At 48.1% G+C, this 25,865-nt stretch overlaps 1 protein-coding gene across 1 annotated transcript in view; it reads right to left on the reverse strand.

Moving 5' to 3' along the window:
• The window catches only part of LOC110511526 (ubiquitin carboxyl-terminal hydrolase 8), a 36,770-nt gene extending 13,365 nt beyond the window's left edge, over nt 1-23,405 (reverse strand). Inside the window, exons 1-13 of the mRNA XM_036981801.1 lie at nt 23,300-23,405; nt 21,195-21,362; nt 19,445-19,589; nt 18,686-18,771; nt 18,317-18,446; nt 14,999-15,038; nt 14,362-14,533; nt 14,002-14,164; nt 13,603-13,744; nt 9,111-9,391; nt 6,574-7,068; nt 2,237-2,456; nt 1,100-1,227 (exon numbers count right to left, since the gene is read on the reverse strand). Of these exons, the coding sequence (XP_036837696.1) occupies nt 1,100-1,227; nt 2,237-2,456; nt 6,574-7,068; nt 9,111-9,391; nt 13,603-13,744; nt 14,002-14,164; nt 14,362-14,533; nt 14,999-15,038; nt 18,317-18,446; nt 18,686-18,771; nt 19,445-19,589; nt 21,195-21,298 (2,106 nt within the window). The 5' untranslated portion in view covers nt 21,299-21,362; nt 23,300-23,405. The remainder of the gene's footprint in view (nt 1-1,099; nt 1,228-2,236; nt 2,457-6,573; nt 7,069-9,110; nt 9,392-13,602; nt 13,745-14,001; nt 14,165-14,361; nt 14,534-14,998; nt 15,039-18,316; nt 18,447-18,685; nt 18,772-19,444; nt 19,590-21,194; nt 21,363-23,299) is intronic.
• Nucleotides 23,406-25,865: the final 2,460 nt, after the last annotated feature.

Consider the following 25,865-nt stretch of genomic DNA (forward strand, 5'->3'; position numbering starts at 1 on the left):
GGTAGTATTTAAATGCCCAGTCAAAAGGGGGATAGCTATCGGTAGTATTTAAATGCCCAGTCAAAGGGGGATAGCTATCTGTAGTATTTAAATGCAGGGACAAAGGGGGATAGCTATCGGTAGTATTTAAATGCCCAGTCAAAGGGGGATAGCTATCGGTAGTATTTAAATGCCCAGTCAAAAGGGGGATAGCTATCGGTAGTATTTAAATGCCCAGTCAAAAGGGGGATAGCTATCAGTAGTATTTAAATGCCCAGTCAAAAGGGGGACAGCTATCGGTAGTATTTAAATGCCCAGTCAAAAGGGGGATAGCTATCGGTAGTATTTAAATGCCCAGTCAAAAGGGGGACAGCTATCAGTAGTATTTAAATGCCCAGTCAAAAGGGGGTACAGCTATCAGTAGTATTTAAATGCCCAGTCAAAAGGGGGACAGCTATCAGTAGTATTTAAATGCCCAGTCAAAAGGGGGACAGCTATCAGTAGTATTTAAATGCCCAGTCAAAAGGGGGATAGCTATCGGTAGTATTTAAATGCCCAGTCAAAAGGGGGACAGCTATCGGTAGTATTTAAATGCCCAGTCAAAAGGGGGATAGCTATCTGTAGTATTTAAATGCAGGGACAAAGGGGGACAGCTATCAGTAGTATTTAAATGCCCAGTCAAAAGGGGGACAGCTATCAGTAGTATTTAAATGCCCAGTCAAAGGGGGATAGCTATCGGTAGTATTTAAATGCAGGGACAAAGGGGGATAGCTATCGGTAGTATTTAAATGCCCAGTCAAAGGGGGATAGCTATCGGTAGTATTTAAATGCCCAGTCAAAAGGGGGACAGCTATCGGTAGTATTTAAATGCAGGGTTCTCCTGTTGCTTCACTAGAACGTTCCCGGCAGGCGATGGTAGAACAAATAAAGAAAATAAAATAAAAATCACAAACTTGGGGATCAAACGTCCCCATAGCGCCATATGCGTCCTGCCATTTACAACAGCGGTCGAGACCATGCACCCTGGATGCAGAAACAAGCTCATAAATAAATACTGAAGCTTTTTCTAAAACAACAACATGCCATAACGAGGTGGTGGTTCAGAGTGGTGATTATATACCTTGGGTATGACATAGTCCTCAACTGTTCTATGCTGTAACCTCCCAGGCTGACGACTCCTCTTTAGATCACCACTAAGCTTCAGGGGGGAGGGAGCCTGGTTTTTGGGAGGGACACAGCACAACGCAGCTCACATCATTTCACTGTACAGATTAGCTTTATGGGTATCAGTGAGATTGATGGGCTGTATATTCGGACAGTGGTTCTCCAAATCTCTCCTCAGGAACCCCCCAAGGTGTTTCACAAATGTAACCCTAAACTATATCACCTGATTCGCCAGGTCAAGGGCCTGATAATTGATTCACCTAATCAAGGGCCTGATGATTGATTCACCAGGTCAAGGGCCTGATGATTGATTCACCAGGTCAAGGGCCTGATGATTGATTCACCAGGTCAAGGGCCTGATGATTGATTCACCAGGTCAAGGGCCTGATGATTGATTCACCAGGTCAAGGGCCTGATGATTGATTCACCAGGTCAAGGGCCTGATGATTGATTCACCAGGTCAAGGGCCTGATGATTGATTCACCAGGTCAAGGGCCTGATGATTGATTCACCAGGTCAAGGGCCTGATGATTGATTCACCAGGTCAAGGGCCTGATGATTGATTCACCAGGTCAAGGGCCTGATGATTGATTCACCAGGTCAAGGGCCTGATGATTGATTCACCAGGTCAAGGGCCTGATGATTGATTCGCCAGGTCAAGGGCCTGATGATTGATTCGCCAGGTCAAGGGCCTGATGATTGATTCACCAGGTCAAGGGCCTGATGATTGATTCGCCAGGTCAAGGGCCTGATGATTGATTCGCCTAGTCAAGGGCCTGATGATTTATTCACCTAGTCAAGGGACTGATGATTGATTCACCTAGTCAAGAGCCTGATGACTGATTCACCTAGTCAAGGGCTTGATGATTCGTTGACAAGTTGAATCAGGTGTGCCAGTTCTGGAATAGATCAAATACATGGACCGGCTGGGGGTCCCCGAGGAGAGGTTTGGACCGGCTGGGGGTCCCCGAGGAGAGGTTTGGACCGGAGAGGTTTGGACCGGCTGGGCGTCCCCGAGGAGAGGTTTGGACCGGCTGGGGGTCCCCGAGGAGAGGTTTGGACCGGCTGGGGGTCCCCGAGGAGAGGTTTGGACCGGCTGGGCGTCCCCGAGGAGAGGTTTGGACCGGCTGGGCGTCCCCGAGGAGAGGTTTGGACCGGCTGGGCGTCCCCGAGGAGAGGTTTGGACCGGCTGGGCGTCCCCGAGGAGAGGTTTGGACCGGCTGGGCGTCCCCGAGGAGAGGTTTGGACAGGCTGGGCGTCCCCAAGGAGAGGTTAGGACCGGCTGGGGGTACCCGAGGAGAGGTTTGGACCGGCTGGGGGTCCCCGAGGAGAGGTTTGGACCGGCTGGGGGTCCCCTAGGAGAGGTTTGGACCGGCTGGGGGTCCCCGAGGGGAGGTTTGGACCGGCTGGGCGTCCTCGAGGGGAGATTTGAGAACCACTGTAGTAGGATATGGGTTACACAGGGACAGACTACTTACTAACTGGTGGCTAATGGATAGTATCAAATTGTGGATACTATCAGACGGGTGAGATGAATGGATGGGGTTTATATTAAGAGATGGGTTGGCTTACTGGTGTTGGGCTGGAAAGGTACAGTAGAGACTGGGAGAAACGGTTAGATGCTTAGTGTCTCTTTCAGCATCACAGAAACAGAGACTCACCGCCACAGACAGACGGAGAAAGTAGGCTGGCCCCCTTGAAGTCTCGTAGTTTGATGCCATTGCGCTCCTTTTGGTTAGAAAGCCCTCTAGCATAAACGTCTGCCATAATTGACCTCATTGGTTACCTTCAGACGTACAAGTTACCAGACCTGGACTCGGGGAGAGCTAACCCTGGAGATCAATCTCCACAGTTAGGTCAATCTGCTTTTAGTCTTTTGGCACCGCTCATGTGGAATGATCTCCAAAAGTCCTTAAAGTTGGAAAAATGACTTGTGTCATGCACAAAGTACATGTCCTAACCAACTTGCCAAAACTATAGTTTGTTATTAACAAGAAATTTGTGGAGTGGTTGAAAAACGAGTTTTAATGACTCCAACCTAAGTGTATGTAAACTTCCCACTTCAACTTTTCAAAAGTTTGTGGAGTCACTTAGAAATGTCCTTTTTGAAAGAATAAAATAACATCAAATTGATCAGAAATACAGTGAAGACATTGTTAATGTTGTAAATGACTATTGTAGCTGGAAACGGCTGATTTTTTTATGGAATATCTATGTACATAGGTGTACAGAGGCCCATTATCAGTAACCATCACTACTGTGCTCCAATGGCACGTTGTGTTAGTTAATCCAAGTTTATCATTTTAAAAGGCTAATTGATCATTAGAAAACCCCTTTGCAATTATATTAGCACAGCTGAAAACTGTGGTGCTGATAAAAGACGCAATAAAAATTGCCTTCTTTAGACTAGCTGAGTTCCATTACAGGCTCAAAATGGCCAGAAACAAAGCACTTTCTTCTGAAACTCGTCAGTCTATTCTGGTTCTGAGAAATAAAGGCTATTCCATGCGAGAAATTGCCAAGAAACTGAAGATCTTGTACAACGCTGTGTACTACTCCCTTCACAGAACAGCGCAAACTGGCTCTAACCAGAATAGAAAGAGGAGTGGGAGGCCCCGGTGCACAACAGAGCAAGAGAACATTAGAGTGTCTAGTTTGAGAAACCGACGCCTCACAAGTCCTCAACTGGCAGCTTCATTAAACAGTACCCGCAAAAAACAGTCTCAACGTCAACAGTGACAAGGTGACTCCAGGATGCTGGCCAATATCTACAATGTATTTCTTGTTCAATGAACCATAAACAATTAATGAACATGCACCTGTGGAATGGTCGTTAAGACACTAACAGCTTACAGACGGTAGGCAATTAAGGTCACAGTTATGAAAACTTAGGACACTAAAGTGGCCTTTCTACTGACTCTGAAAAACACCAAAAGAAAGATGCCACAGGTCCCTGCTCATCTGCGTGAACGTGCCTTAGGCATGCTGCAAGGAGGCACGAGGACTGCAAATGTGGCCAGGGCAATAAATTGCAATGTCTGTACTGTGAGACGCCTAAGACACCGCTACAGGGAGACAGGACGGAAAGCTGATCCTCCTCGCAGTGGCAGACCACGTGTAACAACACCTACACAGGATCGGTACATCCGAACATCACACCTGCGGGACAGGTACAGGATGGCAACAACAACTGCCCGAGTTACACCAAGAATGCACAATCCCTCCAACAGTGCTCAGACTGTCCGCAATAGGCTGAGAGAGGTTGGACTGAGGGCTTGTAGGCCTGTTGTAAGGCAGGTCCTCACCAGACATCACCGGCAACAATGTCACCTATGTGGGCACAAACCCACCGTCGCTGGACCAGACAGGACTGGCAAAAAGTGCTCTCCACTGACTAGTTGTGATTTTGTCTCACCAAGGTGCGTTACAGTGAAGACATCCTCCTCCCTCATGTGGTACCCTTCCTGCAGGCTCATCCTGACATGACCCTCCAGCATGACAATGCCACCAGCCATACTGCTCGTTCTGTGCGTGATTTCCTGCAAGACAGGAATGTCAATGTTCTGCCATGGCCAGCGAAGAGCCCGGATCTCAATACCATTGAGCACGTCTGGGACCTGTTGGATCGGAGGGTGAGGGCTAGGGCCATTCCCCCCAGAAATGTCTGGGAAGTTTCACGTCCCTTGGTGGAAGAGTGGGGTAACATCTCACAGCATGAACTGGCAAATCTGGTGCAGTCCATGAGGAGGAGATGCAATGCAGTACTTAATGCAGCTGGTGGCCACACCACTCCAGAGACTGTTACTTTTGATTTTGACCCCCCCCCCCCCCCTCCCTTTGTTCAGGGACACATTTTTCCATTTCAGTTGTCGTCTCAGTGGTTGAATCTTGTTATGTTCATACAAATATTTACACAGGTTAAGTTTGCTGAAAATAAAACGCAGTTGACAGTGAGAGGACGTTTCTTTTTTTTGCTGAGTTTAGTTGGGTTACAATATTTGGGTAGCAGAAGCCAGAGGGTGTGTCGTGTAATTGATGTGAATATAGATGTGTATAGAGTCATTGTTGTGTATTGATGTGTTTGACAAGTCATCATTGTAAATAAGAATCTGTTCTTAATTGACGTACCTGTATAAATAAAGGTGTCACACTAACGACGAACCCAAACCAGCTGCGCGCGTGCGCCATCATGCATACATTTATTTTGTCCCCCTACACCAAAACGCGATCACGACACGCAGGTTAAAATATCAAAACAAACCCTGAATCAATTACATTAATTTGGGGACAGGTCGAAAAGTATTAAACATTTATGGCAATTTAGCTAGCTAGCTTGCACTTGCTAGCTAATTTGTCCTATTTAGCTAGCTTGCACTTGCTCGCTAATTTGTCCTATTTAGCTAGCTTGCTGTTGCTCGCTAATTTGTCCTATTTAGCTAGCTTGCTGTTGCTAGTTAATTTGTCCTGGGATATAAACATTGAGTTGTTATTTTACCTGAAATGCACAAGGTCCTCTACTCCGACAATTAATCCACACATAAAACGGTCAACCAAATTGTTTCTAGTCATCTCTCCTCCTTCCAGGCTTTTTCATCTTTGAACTTATATGGTAATTGGCATCTAAACTTTCATAGTATTACCACAACAACTGGCAACACAGCGTCTTTCAATCACCCACGTGGGTATAACCAATGAGAAGATGGCACGTGGGTACCTGCTTCTATAAACCAATGAGGAGACGGGAGAGGCAGGACTTGCAGCGTGATCTGCGTCACAAATAGAACTAACTTCTATTTTAGCCCTTGGCAACGGAGACGCTCGTTGACGCGCGCGAGCAGTGTGGGTCCAATAATTGAATAACATACATTTCTACATTTATTTTGCGATGTGAGCGTTGTAGTCAGGGTATAACATTGACAGACACTGGCCTCCGGAGTGGCGCAGTGGTCTAAGGCTGTGCCACTAGAGATTCTGGGTTCGAATCCAGGCTCAGTCGCAGCCGGCCTCGACCGGGAGAACAACTGGCCCAGCGTCGTCTGGGTTAGGGGAGGGTCTGTCCTTGTCCCATCGCGCACTAGCGGTGGGGGGGAGCAGTGCACGCTGACACGGTCACCCAGTGTCGGTGTTTCCAACACTGATGTTTCCTCCATTGGTGCGGGTGGCTTCCAGGTTAAGTCCAGTTTAAAGTGGACATTGTGTCAAGAATCAGTGCGGTTTGGTTGGGTTTCGGAGGACGCACAGGAGTTGCAGCGACCAATTGGATACCATGAAATTATTCACTCCTCATGGTTTTAAAAGGACTGGTGTGAGGAAGATGGTGGAAACTCCCTCCTCCCATGCGTGCACCAAACCAAAACTTTAAATGACATGAGTGAACTATGAGAAAGGTAAAGAATCAGAACGCAGCCACAGATAGACAGAGACACTGACCTTAATCTCCGTGACGATACGGTTGGGAGCCGGCGAGTCCAGAGAAGCACTGTTGGTCGGCGTATCCTCCTTCCCCCTCTTCTCTCGCTCTTCCCTAACCCCGTTCTCCTTCTCCTCTGCCTTGTGTCTCTCCAATCTCTTCCTCTCCTGAGTCCTGTTCTCTTCCTCTTTCCTCCTCTCCATCTCCTCATTTTCCTTCTCCTGGTTCTCCCGGCGTTCCCTCTCTCTCCACTCCTCCTCGGTGCGGCGTTCCTGTTTGCGTTGTTCCTGCTCTCTCCGGGCCTTCTCCATCAGAGCAGCCGTCTCTGTGTGGATCTGACCTCGTTCCTCGTCCGTCAGCGGCACCGCCGGGTCAAAAGCCGGTTTGACCGAGCGGTTGGGTTGGGGTACAGACGGGCCATTCTGGGAGGAGGGGGGCAGGTCCCTGGGGAGGGCATCCAGGGGGGTTTTAGACCCGTCTGAGACTCTGACTGATGGCTTCTTGGTACGGTCGATCTGGGGGAGCGAGGAACGGCAGGAGGGGGGGGGGGGGGTAACAAACAGGGAGGATTAAGTTTTTAATTAGACATTTGAAGAACAATAAAAAGCAGAAATTAAAGTTTTGAGTCCATTTTTTTTTACAGGGACAGTGCACATTAAATCAACGTTTCTGTAAAAGTGACGTTTTTTAACCGGCCGGCTAATTTTCAACCGCAGTTCCTGGGCAGGTTAGGTGGTGACATTAACACAGTCTTTCTGGACTATTGACAATTAGGAAAAAGCTATCAATATCTCATTGTGACGTTCTCTTGAAATATATTTGAAGGGACCCAAATGACAATTGGTTTCCTTTACCCTGTACGCCGTCTCAATGTATGAGAGCGATCCATGATTTAGTTTAGTTTTCCCTGGCACTGTTTTCAAAACGCTAATTGGTTTTAGGACTTGTGTCACAAATCCAATGCAAGCCATGGTACCTAATACATGACCATTTTCCCACACGCCAGGTCCAAATCAACCTAAAGTATCTCAAATGGATTGTGTAGCTCATCAAAGTTACTTATGACTTGGACATGATGTGTGAAACAATTCAAATAAAGAACACCATGACTTGAAACCAAAATCGTGGACTGCTGTCATAACCTTGTCCATAGACTGCTGTCATAACCTTGTCCATAGACTGCTGTCATTACCTTGTCCATAGACTGCTTACAGGGTAATGGGGCGGCAGGGTGGCCTAGTGGTTAGAGCGTTGGACTTAGTAACCGAAAGGTTGCAAGTTCAAATCCCCGAGTTGACAAGGAACAAATCTGTCGTTTTGCCCCTGAACAGGCAGTTAACCCCACTGTTCCTAGACCGTCATTGAAAATAAGAATTTGTTCTTAACTGACTTGCCTAGTTAAATAAAGGTCAAATAAATAAATAATGAAACCAATGTCATCTTGTGATTTGGGTAAATAATATATTTAAAAGCTAAATATTTATTGAATGAATGATAAACACAAACACTGATCCACATCGATGGAACAGTAGTGGAGAGGGTAGCAAGTTTTAAGTTCCTCGGCATACACATCACAGACAAACTGAATTGGTCCACTCACACAGACAGCATCGTGAAGAAGGCGCAGCAGCGCCTCTTCAACCTCAGGAGGCTGAAGAAATTCGGCTTGTCACCAAAAGCACTCACAAACTTCTACAGATGCACAATCGAGAGCATCCTGGCGGGCTGTATCACCGCCTGGTATGGCAACTGCACCGCCCTCAACCGTAAGGCTCTCCAGAGGGTAGTGAGGTCTGCACAACGCATCACCGGGGGCAAACTACCTGCCCTCCAGGACACCTACACCACCCGATGTCACAGGAAGGCCATAAAGATCATCAAGGACATCAACCACCCGAGCCACTGCCTGTTCACCCCGCTATCATCCAGAAGGTGAGGTCAGTACAGGTGCATCAAAGCTGGGACCGAGAGACTGAAAAACAGCTTCTATCTCAAGGCCATCAGACTGTTAAACAGCCACCACTAACACTGAGTGGCTGCTGCCAACACACTGACTCAACTCCAGCCACTTTAATAATGGGAATTGATGGGAAATTATGTAAATATATCACTAGCCACTTTAAACAATGCTACCTTATATAAATGTTACTTACCCTACATTATTCATCTCATATGCATACGTATATACTGTACTCTATATCATCGACGGTATCCTTATGTAATACATGTATCACTAGCCACTTTATACTATGCCACTTTGTTTACATACTCATCTCATTTGTACATACTGTACTCGATACCATCTACTGTATCTTGCCTATGCTGCTCTGTACCATCACTCATTCATATATCATTATGTACATATTCTTTATCCCCTTACACTGTGTACAAGACAGTAGTTTTGGAATTGTTAGTTAGATTACTTGTTATTACTGCATTGTCGGAACTAGAAGCACAAGCATTTCGCTACACTCGCATTAACATCTGCTAACCATGTGTATGTGACAAATAAAATTTGATTTGATTTGATTTGAAATGCATGAGCTCGTGCAGTTACCTGTGGGATGTGCTTGGATGTCCCTCCAGGCTGGCTGGGGGTCCCTGGACCGGCTCCAGGGTCCTTCTTGCTGTGGTCTACTCCAGGGTGAGTGAACCCTGTGTGGGGTGAGTCTGTGGCGTCAGCCTCCATCCATGTGGAGGGGGTCAGATCCTCCAGGGGGCCACCGTTCACCTGTACGCTACCAAGGGAGGCAGGGGGAGCCTGGGGTTCAGGGTCCGGCTCGGGGGGAGGAGGGGTTGGAGGTTTGGGCTCCTCCAGTGACGGGTAGCTGAAGTTCACTGCTCAACAGAAAACATGAACAAGTAATGCTACAATAACTCCTACTGAAGTCATGGTTTGGCTGTCTAACTGAATCCAACAGAGGTCTAAACCAAATCACATGTTATTGGTCACATACACATGGTTAGCAGATGTTATTGGTCACATACACATGGTTAGTAGATGTTATTGGTTAGCAGATGTTATTGGTCACATACACATGGTTATCAGATGTTATTGGTCACATACACATGGTTAACAGATGTTATTGGTCACATACACATGGTTAGCAGATGTTATTGGTCACATACACATGGTTAGCAAATGTTATTGGTCACATACACATGGTTAGCAGATGTTATTGGTCACATACACATGGTTAGCAGATGTTATTGGTCACATACACATGGTTAGTAGATGTTATTGGTCACATACACATGGTTAAGAGATGTTAATGAGAGTGTAGTGAAATGCTTGTGCTTCTAGTTCTGACAGTGCAGCACTATCTAACAATTCCACAACTACCTTATACACACAAATCTAAAGTAAAGGCATGGAATAAGAAATATAAGTTTACATACACCTTAGTTTAGCCAAATACATTTAAACTCAATTCCTGATATTTAATCCTAGTAAAAATGCCCTGTCTTAGGTTAGTTAGGATCACCACTTTATTTTAAGAATGTGGCCCATTCCCCCTGACAGAGCTGGTGTAACTGAGTCAGGTTTGTAGGCCTCCTTGCTGTCAGAATAATAGCAGAGAATTATTTATTTCTGATTTTATTTCTTTCATCACATTCCCAGTGGGTCAGACATTTACATACACTCAATTAGTATTTGGTAGCATTGCCTTTACATTGTTTAACTTGGGTCAAATGTTTCGGGTAGCCTTCCACAAGCTTCCCACAATAAGTTGGGTGAATTTTGGCCCATTCCCCCTGACAGAGCTGGTGTAACTGAGTCAGGTTTGTAGGCCTCCTTGCTCGCACACGCATTTTTCAGTTCTGCCCACATATTTTCAATAGGATTGATGGCCACTCCAACACCTTGAATTTGTTGTCCTTAAGCCATTTTGCCAATAATTTGGAAGTATGCTTGGGGTCATTGTCCATTTGGAAGACCCATTTGCGACCAAGCTTTAACTTCCTGACTGATGTCTGGAGATGTTGCTTCAATATATCCACATCATTTTTCTTCCTCGTGATGCCATCTATTTCGTGAAATGCACCAGTCCCTCCTCCCTCAAAGCACCCCCACAACATGATGCTGCCACCCCCGTGCTTCACGGTCGGTGTTCTTCGGCTTGCAAGCCTCCCCCTTTTCCCTCCAAACATAACGATGGTCATTATGGCCAAACAGTTCTATTTTTGTTTCATCAGACCAGAGGACATTTCTCCAAAAAGTACAATCTTTGCCCCCCCCATGTGCAGTTGCAAACTGTAGTCTGGCTTTTTTATGGCGGTTTTGAAGCAGTGGCTTCTTCCTTGCTGAGAGGCCTTTCAAGTTGTCGATATAGGACTCTTTTTACTGTGGACATAGATACTTTTGTACCTGTTTCCTCCAGCATCTTCACAAGGTCCTTTGCTGTTGTTCTGGAATTGATTTGCACTTTTTGCACCAAAGTACGTTCATCTCTAGGTGACAGAACGTGTCTCCTTCCTGAGCAGTATGACAGTTGCGTGGTCCCATGGTGTTTATACTTGCATACAATTTTTTGTACAGATGAACATGGTACCTTCAGGCGTTGGACCAGACTTGTGGAGGTCTACAATCTACAACAAAGTCTGGGGTCTTGGCTGATTTCTTTTGATTTTCACATGATGTCAAGCAAAGAGGCACTGAATTAGAAGGGAGGCCTTGAAATAGATCCACAGGTACACCTCCAATTGACTCAAATTATGTCAATTAGCCTATCAGAAGCTTCTAAAGCCATGATATAATTTTCTGGAATTTTCCAAGCTGTTTAAAGGCACAGTCAACATAGTGTATGTAAACTTCTGACCCACTGGAATTGTGATACAGTGAAATATAAGTGAAATAATCTGTTTTGTAAACAATTGTTGGAAAAATTACTTGAGTCCTGCACAAAGCAGATGTCCTAACCGACTTGCCAAAACTATAGTTTGTTAACAAGAAATTTGCGGAGTGGTTGAAAAATGAGTTTTAATGACAACAACCTAAGTGTATGTAAACTTCCAACTTCAACTGTGTGTGTGTATGTATGTACAGTGGGGCAAAAAAGTATTTAGTCAGCCACCAATTGTGCAAGTTCTCCCACTTAAAAAGATGAGAGAGGCCGGTAATTTTCATCATTGGTACACTATAAAAGACAGGTGTCTTTTATACTGATAACAAGTTCAAACAAGTGCCATTAATACAGGTAAAGAGTGGAGGGCAGAGGAGCCTCTTAAAGAAGAAGTTACAGGTCTGTGAGAGCCAGAAATCTTGCTTGTTTGTACCTGACCAAATACTTATTTTCCACCATAATTTGCTAATAAATTCATTAAAAATCCTACAATGTGATTTTCTGGATTTTTTTCTCTCATTTTGTCGGTCATAGTTGAAGTGTAACTATGATGAAATTACAGGCCTCTCTCATCTTTTTAAGTGGGAGAACTTGCACAATTGGTGGCTGACTAAATACTTTTTTGCCCCACTGTATGTATGTATGTATGTATGTATGTATGTATGTATGTATGTATATATATACATACACACATACATACAGTGGGGAGAACAAGTATTTGATACACTGCTGATTTTGCAGGTTTCCCTACTTACAAAGCATGTAGAGGTCTGTAATTTATATCATAGGTACACTTCAACTGTGAGAGACGGAATCTAAAACAAAAATCCAGAAGATCACATTGTATGATTTTTAAGTAATTAATTTGCATTTTATTGCATGACATAAGTATTTGATACATCAGAAAAGCAGAACTTAATATTTGGTACAGAAACCTTTGTTTGCAATTACAGAGATCATATGTTTCCTGTCGTTCTTGACCAGGTTTGCACACACTGCAGCAGGGATTTTGGCCCACTCCTCCATCCAGATCCTTCAGGTTTCGAGGCTGTCACTGGGCAATACGGACTTTCAGCTCCCTCCAAAGATTTTCAATTGGGTTCAGGTCTGGAGACTGGCTAGACCACTCCAGGACCTTGAGATGCTTCTTACGGACCCACTCCTTAGTTGCCCTGGCTGTGTGTTTCGGGTCGTTGACATGCTGGAAGACCCATCTTCAATGCTCTTACTGAGGGAAGGAGGTTGTTGGTCAAGATCTCACGATACATGGCCCCATACATCCCCCCCTCAATACGGTGCAGTCGTCCTGTCCTCTTTGCAGAAAAGCATCCCCAAAGAATGATGTTTCCACCTCCATGCTTCATGGTTGGGATGGTGTTCTTGGGGTTGTACTCATCCTTCTTCTTCCTCCAAACACGGCGAGTGGAGTTTAGACCAAAAAGCTCTATTTTTGTCTCATCAGACCACATGACCTTCTCCCATTCCTACTCTGGATCATCCAGATGGTAATTTGCAAACTTCAGACGGGCCTGGACATGCGCTGGCTTGAGCAGGGGGACCTTGCGTGCGCTGCAGGATTTTAATCCATGACGGCGTAGTGTGTTACTTAATGGTTTTCTTTGAGACTGTGGTCCCAGCTCTCTTCAGGTCATTGACCAGGTCCTGTCGTGTAGTTCTGGGCTGATCCCTCACCTTCCTCATGATCATTGATGCCCCACGAGGTGAGATCTTGCACGGAGCCCCAGACCGAGGGTGATTGACCGTCATCTTGAACTTCTTCCATTTTCTAATAATTGCGCCAACAGTTGTTGCCTTCTCACCAAGCTGCTCGTCTATTGTCCTGTAGCCCATCCCAGCCTTGTGCAGGTCTACAATTTTATCCCTGGTGTCCTTGCACAGCTGTCTGGTCTTGGCCATTGTGGAGAGGTTGGAGTCTGTTTGATTGAGTGTGTGGACAGGTGTCTTTCATACAGGGTGCTGTAGCTGTGTGTTCGGGGGTTAGGGTGAGGGTTAAGGTAAGGGTTAAGGGGTACTCACGCTGTGGGAGGGTGCTGTAGCTGTGTGTTCGGGGGTTAGGGTGAGGGTTAAGGTAAGGGTTAAGGGGTACTCACGCTGTGGGAGGGTGTTATAGCTGTGTCTTCGGGGGGGGGGGGGGGGGGGGGGGGGGGGGGGGATAGGTTAAGGTAAGGGTTAAGGGGTACTCACGCTGTGGGAGGGTGTTGTAGCTGTGTGTTCGGGGCGGTCTGACTTTGGCGTTGGATGTGTACATGGGGTAGAAGAGGAGCCAGCTCTCATAGCCTCCCTCCAGAACCATGGGCTCACTACGCAGGATAGTGGTACTGTCCCACTGTGAAGCACACATTACCTCAATGGAAACACACTGACTGAGGAAACACACATTACCTCAATGGAAACACACATTACCTCAATGAAACACACTGACTGAGGAAACACACATTACCTCAATGGAAACACACATTACCTCAATGGAAACACACATTACCTCAATGGAAACACACTGACTGAGGGAACACACATTACCTCAATGGAAACACACTGACTGAGGAAGCATTGCAGGGAACACACATTCCTATGTTATGTTACCTTGAAGAGAGCATCTTTGAGGCTTTGTAAGGTGCTTCCCAGTTTGAGGTCGGTAACAGAGCTGAACCAGTCCAGTAGGATGATGTAATCTACGAACCCCCGTCTCTTCCACGTCTCTCTGGACGCATCGGGTAGATTGGCCTCAATCTGGTTCACTGTGATGCTGTGGGAACAGAATGATGACCTGTTACCCTGTGCAGGGGTGCACAACACACGGCCCACGGGCTGAATGTGGCCCCAGAGAAGACAGCTTGTAGCCCGTAGTGATTATTAGTCGTTTTTAATACATTTATTTGGGCATGGTCAGAGTGGAGACCTGGATCAACCATTACAACCCTCCACCCATCGCTCCCTCCGTACCCAGGGTTGATAGCCTCCTCTGGGACACTGATGACAGTCTGGGTGGGGACCTGGATCTGTGAGTCCTGGAAGTCTCGGAGGCAGCGGGCGTCCATCACAATGACCGTAATGGCCTGGTCCCTCATCATCTTGAACAACCCCTCTGCTGTGATCCCTCCTGCTGATACCGCAGCTAGGGAGGGAGGGAGGTACGGAGGGAGGGAGGTAGGTACGGAGGGAGGGAGGTACAGAGGGAGGGAGGGAGGTACAGAGGGAGGGAGGGAGGTACGGAGGGAGGGAGGTACGGTGGGCGGTAAGGAGGGAGGTAGGGAGGGAGGTAGGTAGGTACGGAGGTACAGAGGGAGGGAGGTACAGAGGGAGGTACAGAGGGAGGGAGGTACAGAGGGAGGGAGGGAGGTACAGAGGGAGGGAGGGAGGTACGGAGGGAGGGAGGGAGGTACGGAGGGAGGGAGTTAGGGAGTTAGGGTGGTACAGAGGGAGGGAGGGAGGTAGGGAGGGGATAATAAAAGATGGATAAATCAATAAACATCAACCTGTTGTGTAAAACAACTTATATTCATGTCATAACTTCGTATTACCTCAAATTCTGAAACTTTTTAAAAAGCATTTGAGTCAGTTTGCTGGTCATCATCCTTACCTTTTGAAGTTACATTTTTCAACTCCTTCTGCTCTTTTACCTAGAACACAGAACATTACAACTGAGACCACGGCATCAGACCAACTCTCAACCACAACAACTCCTTCTGCTCTTTTACCTAGAACACAGAACATTACAACTGAGACCACGGCATCTTAAAGGACCAACTCTCAACCACAACAACTCCTTCAGCTCTTTTACCTAGAACACAGAACATTACAACTGAGACCACGGCATCAGACCAACTCTCAACCACAACAACTCCTTCTGCTCTTTTACCTAGAACACAGAACATTACAACTGAGACCACGGCATCTTAAAGGACCAACTCTCAACCACAACAACTCCTTCTGCTCTTTTACCTAGAACACAGAACATTACAACTGAGACCACAGCATCTTAAAGGACCAACTCTCAACCACAACAACTGGTGCTGACAGGGGTGGTGTCGACAACGGGTGGTGTCGACAACGGGTGGTGTCGACAACTGGTGCTGACAGGGGTGGTGTCGACAGGGGTGGTGTCGACAACGGGTGGTGTCGACAACGGGTGGTGTCGACAGGGGAGGTGTCGACAACGGGTGGTGTCGACAACGGGTGGTGTCGACAACGGGTGGTGTCGACAACGGGTGGTGTCGACAACGGGTGGTGTCGACAGGGGAGGTGTCGACAGGGGAGGTGTCGACAGGGGTGGTGTCGACAGGGGAGGTGTCGACAGGGGAGGTGTCGACAGGGGTGGTGTCGACAGGGGTGGTGTCGACCAGGGGTGGTGTCGACAGGGGTGGTGTCGACAGGGGTGGTGTCGACAACGGGTGGTGTCGACAACGGGTGGTGTCGACAGGGGAGGTGTCGACAGGGGAGGTGTCGACAGGGGTGGTGTCGACAGGGGTGGTGTCGACAACGGGTGGTGTCGACAGGGGAGGTGTCGACAGGGGTGGTGTCGACCAGGGGTGGTGTCGACAGGGGTGGTGTCGACAACGGGTGGTGTCGACAGGGGTGGTGTCGACAACGGGTGGTGTCGACAGGGGTGGTGACGACAGGGGTGGTGTCGACCGGGGTGGTGTCGACAGGGGTGGTGTCGAACAGGGGTGGTGTCGACAGGGGTGGTGTCGACAACGGGTGGTGTCGACAACGGGTGGTGTCGACAGGGGTGGTGACGACAGGGGTGGTGTCGACAGGGGTGGTGTCGACAACGGGTGGTGTCGACAGGGGTGGTGACGACAGGGGTGGTGTCGACAGGGGTGGTGTCGACAGGGGTGGTGTCGACCAGGGGTGGTGTCGACAGGGGTGGTGTCGACAACGGGTGGTGTCGACAACGGGTGGTGTCGACAGGGGTGGTGACGACAGGGGTGGTGTCGACAGGGGTGGTGTCGACCAGGGGTGAGGTCGACAACGGGTGGTGTCGACAGGGGTGGTGTCGACAGGGGTGGTGTCGACAACGGGTGGTGTCGACAACGGGTGGTGTCGACAACGGGTGGTGTCGACAACGGGTGGTGTCGACCAGGGGTGGTGTCGACCAGGGGTGGTGTCGACAACGGGTGGTGTCGACAGGGGTGGTGTCGACAGGGGTGGTGTCGACAGGGGTGGTGTCGACAGGGGTGGTGTCGACCAGGGGTGGTGTCGACAACGGGTGGTGTCGACAACGGGTGGTGTCGACAACGGGTGGTGTCGACAACGGGTGGTGTCGACAACGGGTGGTGTCGACCAGGGGTGGTGTCGACAACGGGTGGTGTCGACAGGGGTGGTGTCGACAGGGGTGGTGTCGACAGGGGTGGTGTCGACCAGGGGTGGTGTCGACAGGGGTGGTGTCGACAACGGGTGGTGTCGACAACGGGTGGTGTCGACCAGGGGTGATGTCGACAACGGGTGGTGTCGACAGGGGTGGTGTCGACAGGGGTGGTGTCGACAACGGGAGGTGTCGACAGGGGTGGTGTCGACAGGGGTGGTGTCGACAACGGGTGGTGTCGACAACGGGTGGTGTCGACAACGGGTGGTGTCGACAACGGGTGGTGTCGACCAGGGGTGGTGTCGACCAGGGGTGGTGTCGACAACGGGTGGTGTCGACAGGGGTGGTGTCGACAGGGGTGGTGTCGACAGGGGTGGTGTCGACCAGGGGTGGTGTCGACAACGGGTGGTGTCGACAACGGGTGGTGTCGACAACGGGTGGTGTCGACAACGGGTGGTGTCGACCAGGGGTGGTGTCGACAACGGGTGGTGTCGACAGGGGTGGTGTCGACAGGGGTGGTGTCGACAGGGGTGGTGTCGACAACGGGTGGTGTCGACAACGGGTGGTGTCGACAACGGGTGGTGTCGACAACGGGTGGTGTCGACCAGGGGTGGTGTCGACCAGGGGTGGTGTCGACAACGGGTGGTGTCGACAGGGGTGGTGTCGACAGGGGTGGTGTCGACAGGGGTGGTGTCGACAGGGGTGGTGTCGACCAGGGGTGGTGTCGACAACGGGTGGTGTCGACAACGGGTGGTGTCGACAACGGGTGGTGTCGACAACGGGTGGTGTCGACAACGGGTGGTGTCGACCAGGGGTGGTGTCGACAACGGGTGGTGTCGACAGGGGTGGTGTCGACAGGGGTGGTGTCGACAGGGGTGGTGTCGACCAGGGGTGGTGTCGACAGGGGTGGTGTCGACAACGGGTGGTGTCGACAACGGGTGGTGTCGACCAGGGGTGATGTCGACAACGGGTGGTGTCGACAGGGGTGGTGTCGACAGGGGTGGTGTCGACAACGGGAGGTGTCGACAGGGGTGGTGTCGACAGGGGTGGTGTCGACAACGGGTGGTGTCGACAACGGGTGGTGTCGACAACGGGTGGTGTCGACAACGGGTGGTGTCGACCAGGGGTGGTGTCGACCAGGGGTGGTGTCGACAACGGGTGGTGTCGACAGGGGTGGTGTCGACAGGGGTGGTGTCGACAGGGGTGGTGTCGACCAGGGGTGGTGTCGACAACGGGTGGTGTCGACAACGGGTGGTGTCGACAACGGGTGGTGTCGACAACGGGTGGTGTCGACCAGGGGTGGTGTCGACAACGGGTGGTGTCGACAGGGGTGGTGTCGACAGGGGTGGTGTCGACAGGGGTGGTGTCGACCAGGGGTGGTGTCGACAACGGGTGGTGTCGACAACGGGTGGTGTCGACAACGGGTGGTGTCGACAACGGGTGGTGTCGACAGGGGTGGTGTCGACAGGGGTGGTGACGACAGGGGCGGTGTCGACAACTGGTACCGAAAGCGGTGGTGCTGACAGAGCTTACGTATCGACCTCACAGCCTTCGTCAGAGCTGTGGTGTCCTCGTCATCATTCAGGGACCTACCTTCTTGATCTCTTTCCCTGCTTTTGGAGATGCCCTCCCTCCATCTTTCTCCGTCTTATCCTCCCTCCTTTTCTTCTCCTCTTGTCTCTCTTTCTCCTCGAGCGTTTTACGAACCTCGACTTCCTCGTACCTAAACACACACACACACACACACAGGAAAACAGAAACAGTAACCTGTAGAAGCATCAGGCTGGGATTCTATAGCTTCAAATCAACGTATCTCCGTCTTTGGCAAAGTCCATGTTCTCCTTCAAACCATTCAGGGTTATTGAAGTTCAGCTAAATCCTATGTCAACTGAATACCAGTTGATTTACTAACATCCCGTACAGAGTGAACGCAATGTGAATAAATGATGACGACAGACCAACCTGAGTTTAAGGCTTTCAGAGAGTTTCTCGGCTTCTTCTATGGCTTTTTTAAAGCTGGTGGGCCCCAGCACGGACAGGAAGAACTCCTTGGACAACAGAGAGGAAAGGTGCTTCAGATGACAGCGGTCTCAACAACGGGAAAAAACAGCTAGCCAAAAATCAATACATTGTGTCGTTGCCAAACGGAATGACTTTTCACAATGTCAGCGAAAATCAAGTACCTTTAGTATTGATGGTTAACGTGAAACTAGCAGCATCCCACTTTGACTAAGTACTATTCTATAACCAATCGGGAAAATCAAGAGCGTGAAATCACGGTAGGAAGCCTTGTCCTCGTACGGTTCGAACCCTCAATATGGCCAGTATCATAACAGTCCCGTGTGGGAGTGTGGCTCATCACTAGTTCTGCAGTCTACAAGCACACAGCCCGTGTCGGCATGGGGTTGAATCCCTCTTCAGCCACTACTCCCCCCCCCCCCCGTTCTCCCCTCTACACGCTGCGTCCCCCATTACATTCCTACAGTCTGAAAAACCACTGAATACACGGGGAGGTGGGAGCTCCCAGTCTCCTTTAAAACATATCGTATGGCTTGAACTCCCTCTGTGGTCTGAGTAGCAAAACATGGGTCGTATTCACTAAGGACCAAATGGAAGAACAGGGAAGGTTTATAACCTGAACGTGTCCATATAAAGAAACACTTGTTTTCGACAGGGCTACCGTCGGTGGTACGGTGTGAACTAACGGACCACGGTTGGTACCTGTTGCTGCTTGAAGTCGGGCCTCTTCTTGATGAGATCATAAACCGTCAGGTATTTCATGTAGAGAACATAGGCCTTCTCCTCGTCTCCATCCAGACGACACTCCTCCGCAGCCTTGAAGATCTTGCAGGCACTCTGGACATAGCTGGAACACAGAACAGAACATAGCTGGAACTCACAACAGAACATAGCTGGAACTCACAACAGATAATTTACCATACACTCTGGACATAGCTGGAACACACAACAGAACATTTACCATACACTCTGGTCATAGCTGGAACACACAACAGAACATAGCTGGAACTCACAACATAACATAGCTGGAACTCACAACAGAACATAGCTGGAACTCACAACAGAACATTTACCATACACTCTGGACATAGCTGGAACACACAACATAACATTTACCATACACTCTGGACATAGCTGGAACACACAACAGAACATAGCTGGAACTCACAACAGAACATAGCTGTAACTCACAACAGAACATTTACCATACACTCTGGACATAGCTGGAACACACAATAGAACATTTACCATACACTCTGGTCATAGCTGGAACACACAACAGAACATTTACCATACACTCTGGACATATCTGGAACACACAATAGAACATTTACCATACACTCTGGTCATAGCTGGAACACACAACAGAACATTTACCATACACTCTGGACATATCTGGAACACACAACAGAACATTTACCATACACTCTGGACATAGCTGGAACACACAATAGAACATTTACCATACACTCTGGTCATAGCTGGAACACACAACAGAACATTTACCATACACTCTGGACATATCTGGAACACACAACAGAACATTTACCATACACTCTGGACATAGCTGGAACACACAATAGAACATTTACCATACACTCTGGTCATAGCTGGAACACACAACAGAACATTTACCATACACTCTGGACATATCTGGAACACACAACAGAACATTTACCATACACTCTGGTCATAGCTGGAACACACAACAGAACATAGCTGGAACTCACAACATAGCTGGAACACACAACAGAACATAGCTGGAACTCACAACAGAACATAGCTGGAACTCACAACAGAACATTTACCATACACTCTGGACATAGCTGGAACACACAACAGAACATTTATCATACACTCTGGACATAGCTGGAACACACAACAGAACATTTACCATACACTCTGGACATAGCTGGAACACACAACAGAACATTTACCATACACTCTGGACATAGCTGGAACATACAACAGAACATAGCTGGAAAACACAATAGGACATAGCTGGAACACACAATAGGACATAGCTGGAACACACAATAGGACATAGCTGGAACACACAATAGAACATTTACCATATACTCTGGACATAGCTGGAACACACAATAGAACATAGCTGGAACACACAATAGAACATAGCTGGAACACACAATAGAACATAGCTGGAACACACAACGAGACATAGCTGGAGAATTGAACACAGGCCTGTTACCAAGACCAGTGTCCGTATGATCCTGGTAACAGGCCTGTTGTGTCCAGCCAGTGTCTGTATGATCCTGGTAACAGGCCTGTTGTGTCCAGCCAGTGTCTGTATGGTCCTGGTAACAGGCCTGTTGTGTCCAGCCAGTGTCTGTATGGTCCTGGTAACAGGCCTGTTTAAATGACATCCATGCCAGAACGACAGGCCTGTTACCAGGACCATTTAAATGACATCCATGCCAGAACAACAGCTTACCTCCTGGTGTTGATTTTGTCAGGCTTGACTTCAGCTTTCTTGTTGAGGTCCCCCAGGTTAGTAGAGAGGTACAAGTCCTTCGCCCCGCGGGACACCGCAGGCATCTTCAACGGTGGGTTATATATCACCAGCAGTGTACAATGTTCACATATTCCAGTCCTCACCGCTCTGGAAAGACAGAACAATTGAATCAAATAGCTTTTATTATTATTATTATTATTATTATTAACCCCTTGCCTGCCCCATTCATAGAGGCCAACGGACTTTAGCACCGATTGATGAGGCATCTTCTTCCAGGGGACTTTAAGAGGCCAGACGTTCGGTCTGAACTTTAACATGCATCGCTTGTGATTTTTGGAAACTTGAGGAGGAAGGCCGCCAGAAATGGGTTGGAACCTGAAAAATACTGTCAGTTGCAACTGTGATAAAGTCGGTGAGGGATCATCAAATGGACGTATGTTTTGAAGTGGCTGTCCTATATCTGAGAGAAATAACAAAGATGAGGACTTTTTAGGATTTGTTTAACAAATATTTAACCACTTATTTATATATTTATTTATTTTTTCACTAAAGTACTTCCATTCATGTTTAAACTGGTACCAGGCTGCCTACGGACACGTCTAGTCAGGCTGGTACCGGGCTGCCTACAGACACGTCTAGTCAGGCTGGTACCGGGCTGCCTACGGACACGTCTAGTCAGGCTGGTACCGGGCTGCCTACAGACACGTCTAGTCAGGCTGGTACCGGGCTGCCTACGGACACGTCTAGTCAGGCTGGTACCGGGCTGCCTACAGACACATCTAGTCAGGCTGGTACCGGGCTGCCTACAGACACGTGTCTGTAGGCAGCCTGACTAGACGTCTAGTCAGGACGGTACCGGGCTGCCTACAGACACGTCTAGTCAGGCTGCCTACAGACACGTCTAGTCAGGCTGGTACCAGGCTGCCTACAGACACGTCTAGTCAGGCTGATACCGGGCTGCCTACAGACACGTCTAGTCAGGCTGGTACCGGGCTGCCTACAGACACGTCTAGTCAGGCTGGTACCGGGCTGCCTACAGACACGTCTAGTCAGGCTGGTACCGGGCTGCCTACAGACACGTCTAGTCAGGCTGGTACCGGGCTGCCTACAGACACGTCTAGTCAGGCTGGTACCGGGCTGCCTACAGACACGTCTAGTCAGGCTGGTACCGGGCTGCCTACAGACACGTCTAGTCAGGCTGGTACCGGGCTGCCTACAGACACGTCTAGTCAGGCTGGTACCGGGCTGCCTACAGACACGTCTAGTCAGGCTGGTACCGGGCTGCCTACAGACACGTCTAGTCAGGCTGGTACCGGGCTGCCTACAGACACGTCTAGTCAGGCTGGTACCGGGCTGCCTACAGACACGTCTAGTCAGGCTGGTACCGGGCTGCCTACAGACACGTCTAGTTTATTGAAATTGATTGATTTCCTTAAATGAACTGTAACTCAGAAAAATAAAAAAAAGTTGCATGTTGCGTTTATATTTTTGTTCAGTGTAGAACCATGTCCAATAGGTTTTTGCCGTTTTTGTTAGTAAGCGGTTGTTCTCTGAATGGCCAAGCAAAGTACTGTAATGTGATTTGTGTACCTGGGGATCAATTTCGGGTGTATGATTATCTTTGGCAGTTCAGCTGGAGTAATGCATCCAAGCAAGATGTAAACATGAACTGTGCATTTAGCAAGGCTTCCAAGAAACGAAACCACAGACAATTTCTTTGACGAAATTGTAAATATAATATATGTGACATTGGACTTGCTACTAGCTAGTAGGTTCGCAAAACTTTAAGTTAGCAAGTCAGGTAGCTTCCTAAGTAATGTTTAATGAGGAAGTGCAGTAGCTAGCCAACCCCCCCATCTGTCAAGTTAGTTTGTTAGCAGGATAGCTAGCTTTTTAGCTAAACTAGGCTAGCTAGCTTTCACTGTAGTTGTTTACTCGAACAGGCTCTGTCAGCTTATGGATGTTTAGCTAGGTAACGACAAGACGTTATAACCGTAACTATAACGGCGAATAACCTCCAACAGTTATTGCAATGAAGAGATAGCAAGTGAATACGTTTGAAAAGAGGAAATTATACAACTTACCATAACGTTGCACTGTTGTCTTGTTCAGTTTTTTCTAGTGTTTTCCGACAGTTACCACAGCCACAAAGTAAAAATTGGCTATGTCGTAAAATTGTATTTTTTTAAATAAATGTGTTTTGGGGGCTTAATTTTTGGGTTAGGTTTAGACGTATGGTTCGCAGTGTGGTTACGGTTAGGTTTATAATCACATTTGAAGAATATATATTTTAGAAACAGGCGGGGTTTATGACTGTGTGGCTGTGGTAACTAGTGACGAGCCCTAGTCAGCTGACTCCTGATTCCCGGAAGAACTCAAAATGGCAATACTTTATCAACCATGTAGAACACACCACTGCTAGAATCAACCCGATTTTTCTAAACAACAACCGTTGCTACGTGAGGCCTATTTGATCGATTAGAAGTTTCGTAATGGTTAGGTTGTTATGAATTTACTGTACTGAAACAGCAGGGAGCAGGTCTCGAACCGTTGACCTTCTAGCCAGAAGTCCAGCGCGCTATTTACTGTGCCGCAAAAGCATGCTCGACCGGCAGAGTCGATATCCGCGCTTATTAACTCAGGGTCGTTACAGTACTAACATAAGTGGATGTGGCATTTCGGCCACTTTGTCAAAAAATCTAGTTGTGCTTGTTTTCTTAAGATACTGATAGAGGACTAGTGGTTAGAGGGGAGGCAGGTAGCCTAGTGGTTAGTGGGGGGGCAGGTAGCCTAGTGGTTAGTGGGGGGGCAGGTAGCCTAGTGGTTAGAGGGGAGGCAGGTAGGGTAGTGGTTAGAGGGGAGGCAGGTAGCCTAGTGGTTAGTGGGGGGGCAGGTAGCCTAGTGGTTAGAGGGGAGGCAGGTAGCCTAGTGGTTAGAGGGGAGGCAGGTAGCCTAGTGGTTAGTGGGGGGGGCAGGTAGCCTAGTGGTTAGTGGGGGGGCAGGTAGCCTAGTGGTTAGAGGGGGGGCAGGTAGCCTAGTGGTTAGAGGGGGGGCAGGTAGCCTAGTGGTTAGAGGGGGGGCAGGTAGCCTAGAGGTTAGAGGGGGGGCAGGTAGCCTAGTGGTTAGAGCGTTGGGCCAGTAACCGACAAGGTACAAATCTGTCGTTCTGCCCCTGAACAAGGCAGTTAACCCACTGTTCCTAGGCCGTAATTGTACATTTTGTTCTTAACTGACTTGCCTAGTTAAATAAAGGTTAAATATATCTATATATTTTTTAAATAAAAAAATAAATAGAAGTAGGGTACTTTATTTTGCCCCGTTGGATGTGGAAGTTGGATCTCTTTCAGTGTAAAAAAACAAAAGTTGCTTCCACTTCCCCCAGAAGGTCAATCAATCATATGATTTCCTGTTTGCAGTTTTTCAAAACTACCGACAAGTGCTAAGGCACTAGCTTTGCAGTTGAAATTATTGTTTTTGTAAAGCTAGCAATGACTGCTAGCAGATACCAGTAGACTTCCAATTGGTAGTTACATTCTTGTCCCATCGGTGCAACTCCCATACAGACTCGGGAGAGGCGAAGGTCAAGCGTCCGCCGAAACACAACCCAGCCAAGCCACACTGCTTCTTGACACAGTGCCAGCTTAACCAATGTGTCAGAGGAAACACCATACACCTGGTGACCATGTCAGTGTACACTGCACCAATCCCACCACAGGAGTTGCTAGTGTGCAATGGGACAAGTATATCCTTGCGGGACAAACCCTCCCCTAACCTGGACGACACAGCCAAATGTGCCCCATGGGTCTCCTGGTCGCTGCCAGCTGCAACGAGTCTGGACTCGAACCAGGATCTCCAGTGGCACAGCTAGCACAGTGCCTTAGATCACTGCGCCACTCCAGAGTCCCTTTTGCAGTTACATTTATGGAATTTATACATCTTAAGACTAAAACGCCTGATTTCGGGCACTAGATTCGCTGGAATTACGGATAATATGTTTACAATACTTATTTTATTGATATCCCACCGGTTAATAAGTCAGAACACCATAAAATAGAGGAATATATTATATGTGTGACATTCAACAAAATAAAATGGAGTCTGGGATCTTGGTTGAACAAGAGGGAGTTTTCTCTACACCCTGCGCAGTCGGTGCACTGCAGAGCTGCGGGTTTGCATTATGGTTTGCATGCGAGCTCCCGTGCTGTCAAAGTGCTGTCTGTAGTGGATTTTCTTATTTGTCTATTTGCACATTCCTTTCCAGTAGGCTAATAATAGCCTAGTAAACTAGGCAAGAAAGATCGACAAAAAAATGACATAATCTGCTTATTCCTCCGTTTTATTATTGTTTCAACACAACAGCTTTTGTAGCGCACAGAATCCTTAAAGGGATACTTCAGGATTTTAGCGTTATCGCAATGACTGGAAGTCTACTAGTATCTGCTAGCAGTCATTGCTCTAAAGCTAGTTAGCTTTGGGTCACGAAACTACCTCTAACTTTCCTTCATACTGGACACAGAAAGATAAATATGGTATAAATATGCTGCTGCTCCAGTTTCAACTGTTCTGCCTGCGGCTATGGAACCCTGACCTGTTCACCGGACGTGCTACCTGTCCCAGACCTATTATTTGACCATGCTGGTCATTTATGAA

Source organism: Oncorhynchus mykiss, chromosome 6 (genome assembly GCF_013265735.2).
Source record: "Oncorhynchus mykiss isolate Arlee chromosome 6, USDA_OmykA_1.1, whole genome shotgun sequence".
Lineage (NCBI taxonomy): Eukaryota > Metazoa > Chordata > Actinopteri > Salmoniformes > Salmonidae > Oncorhynchus > Oncorhynchus mykiss.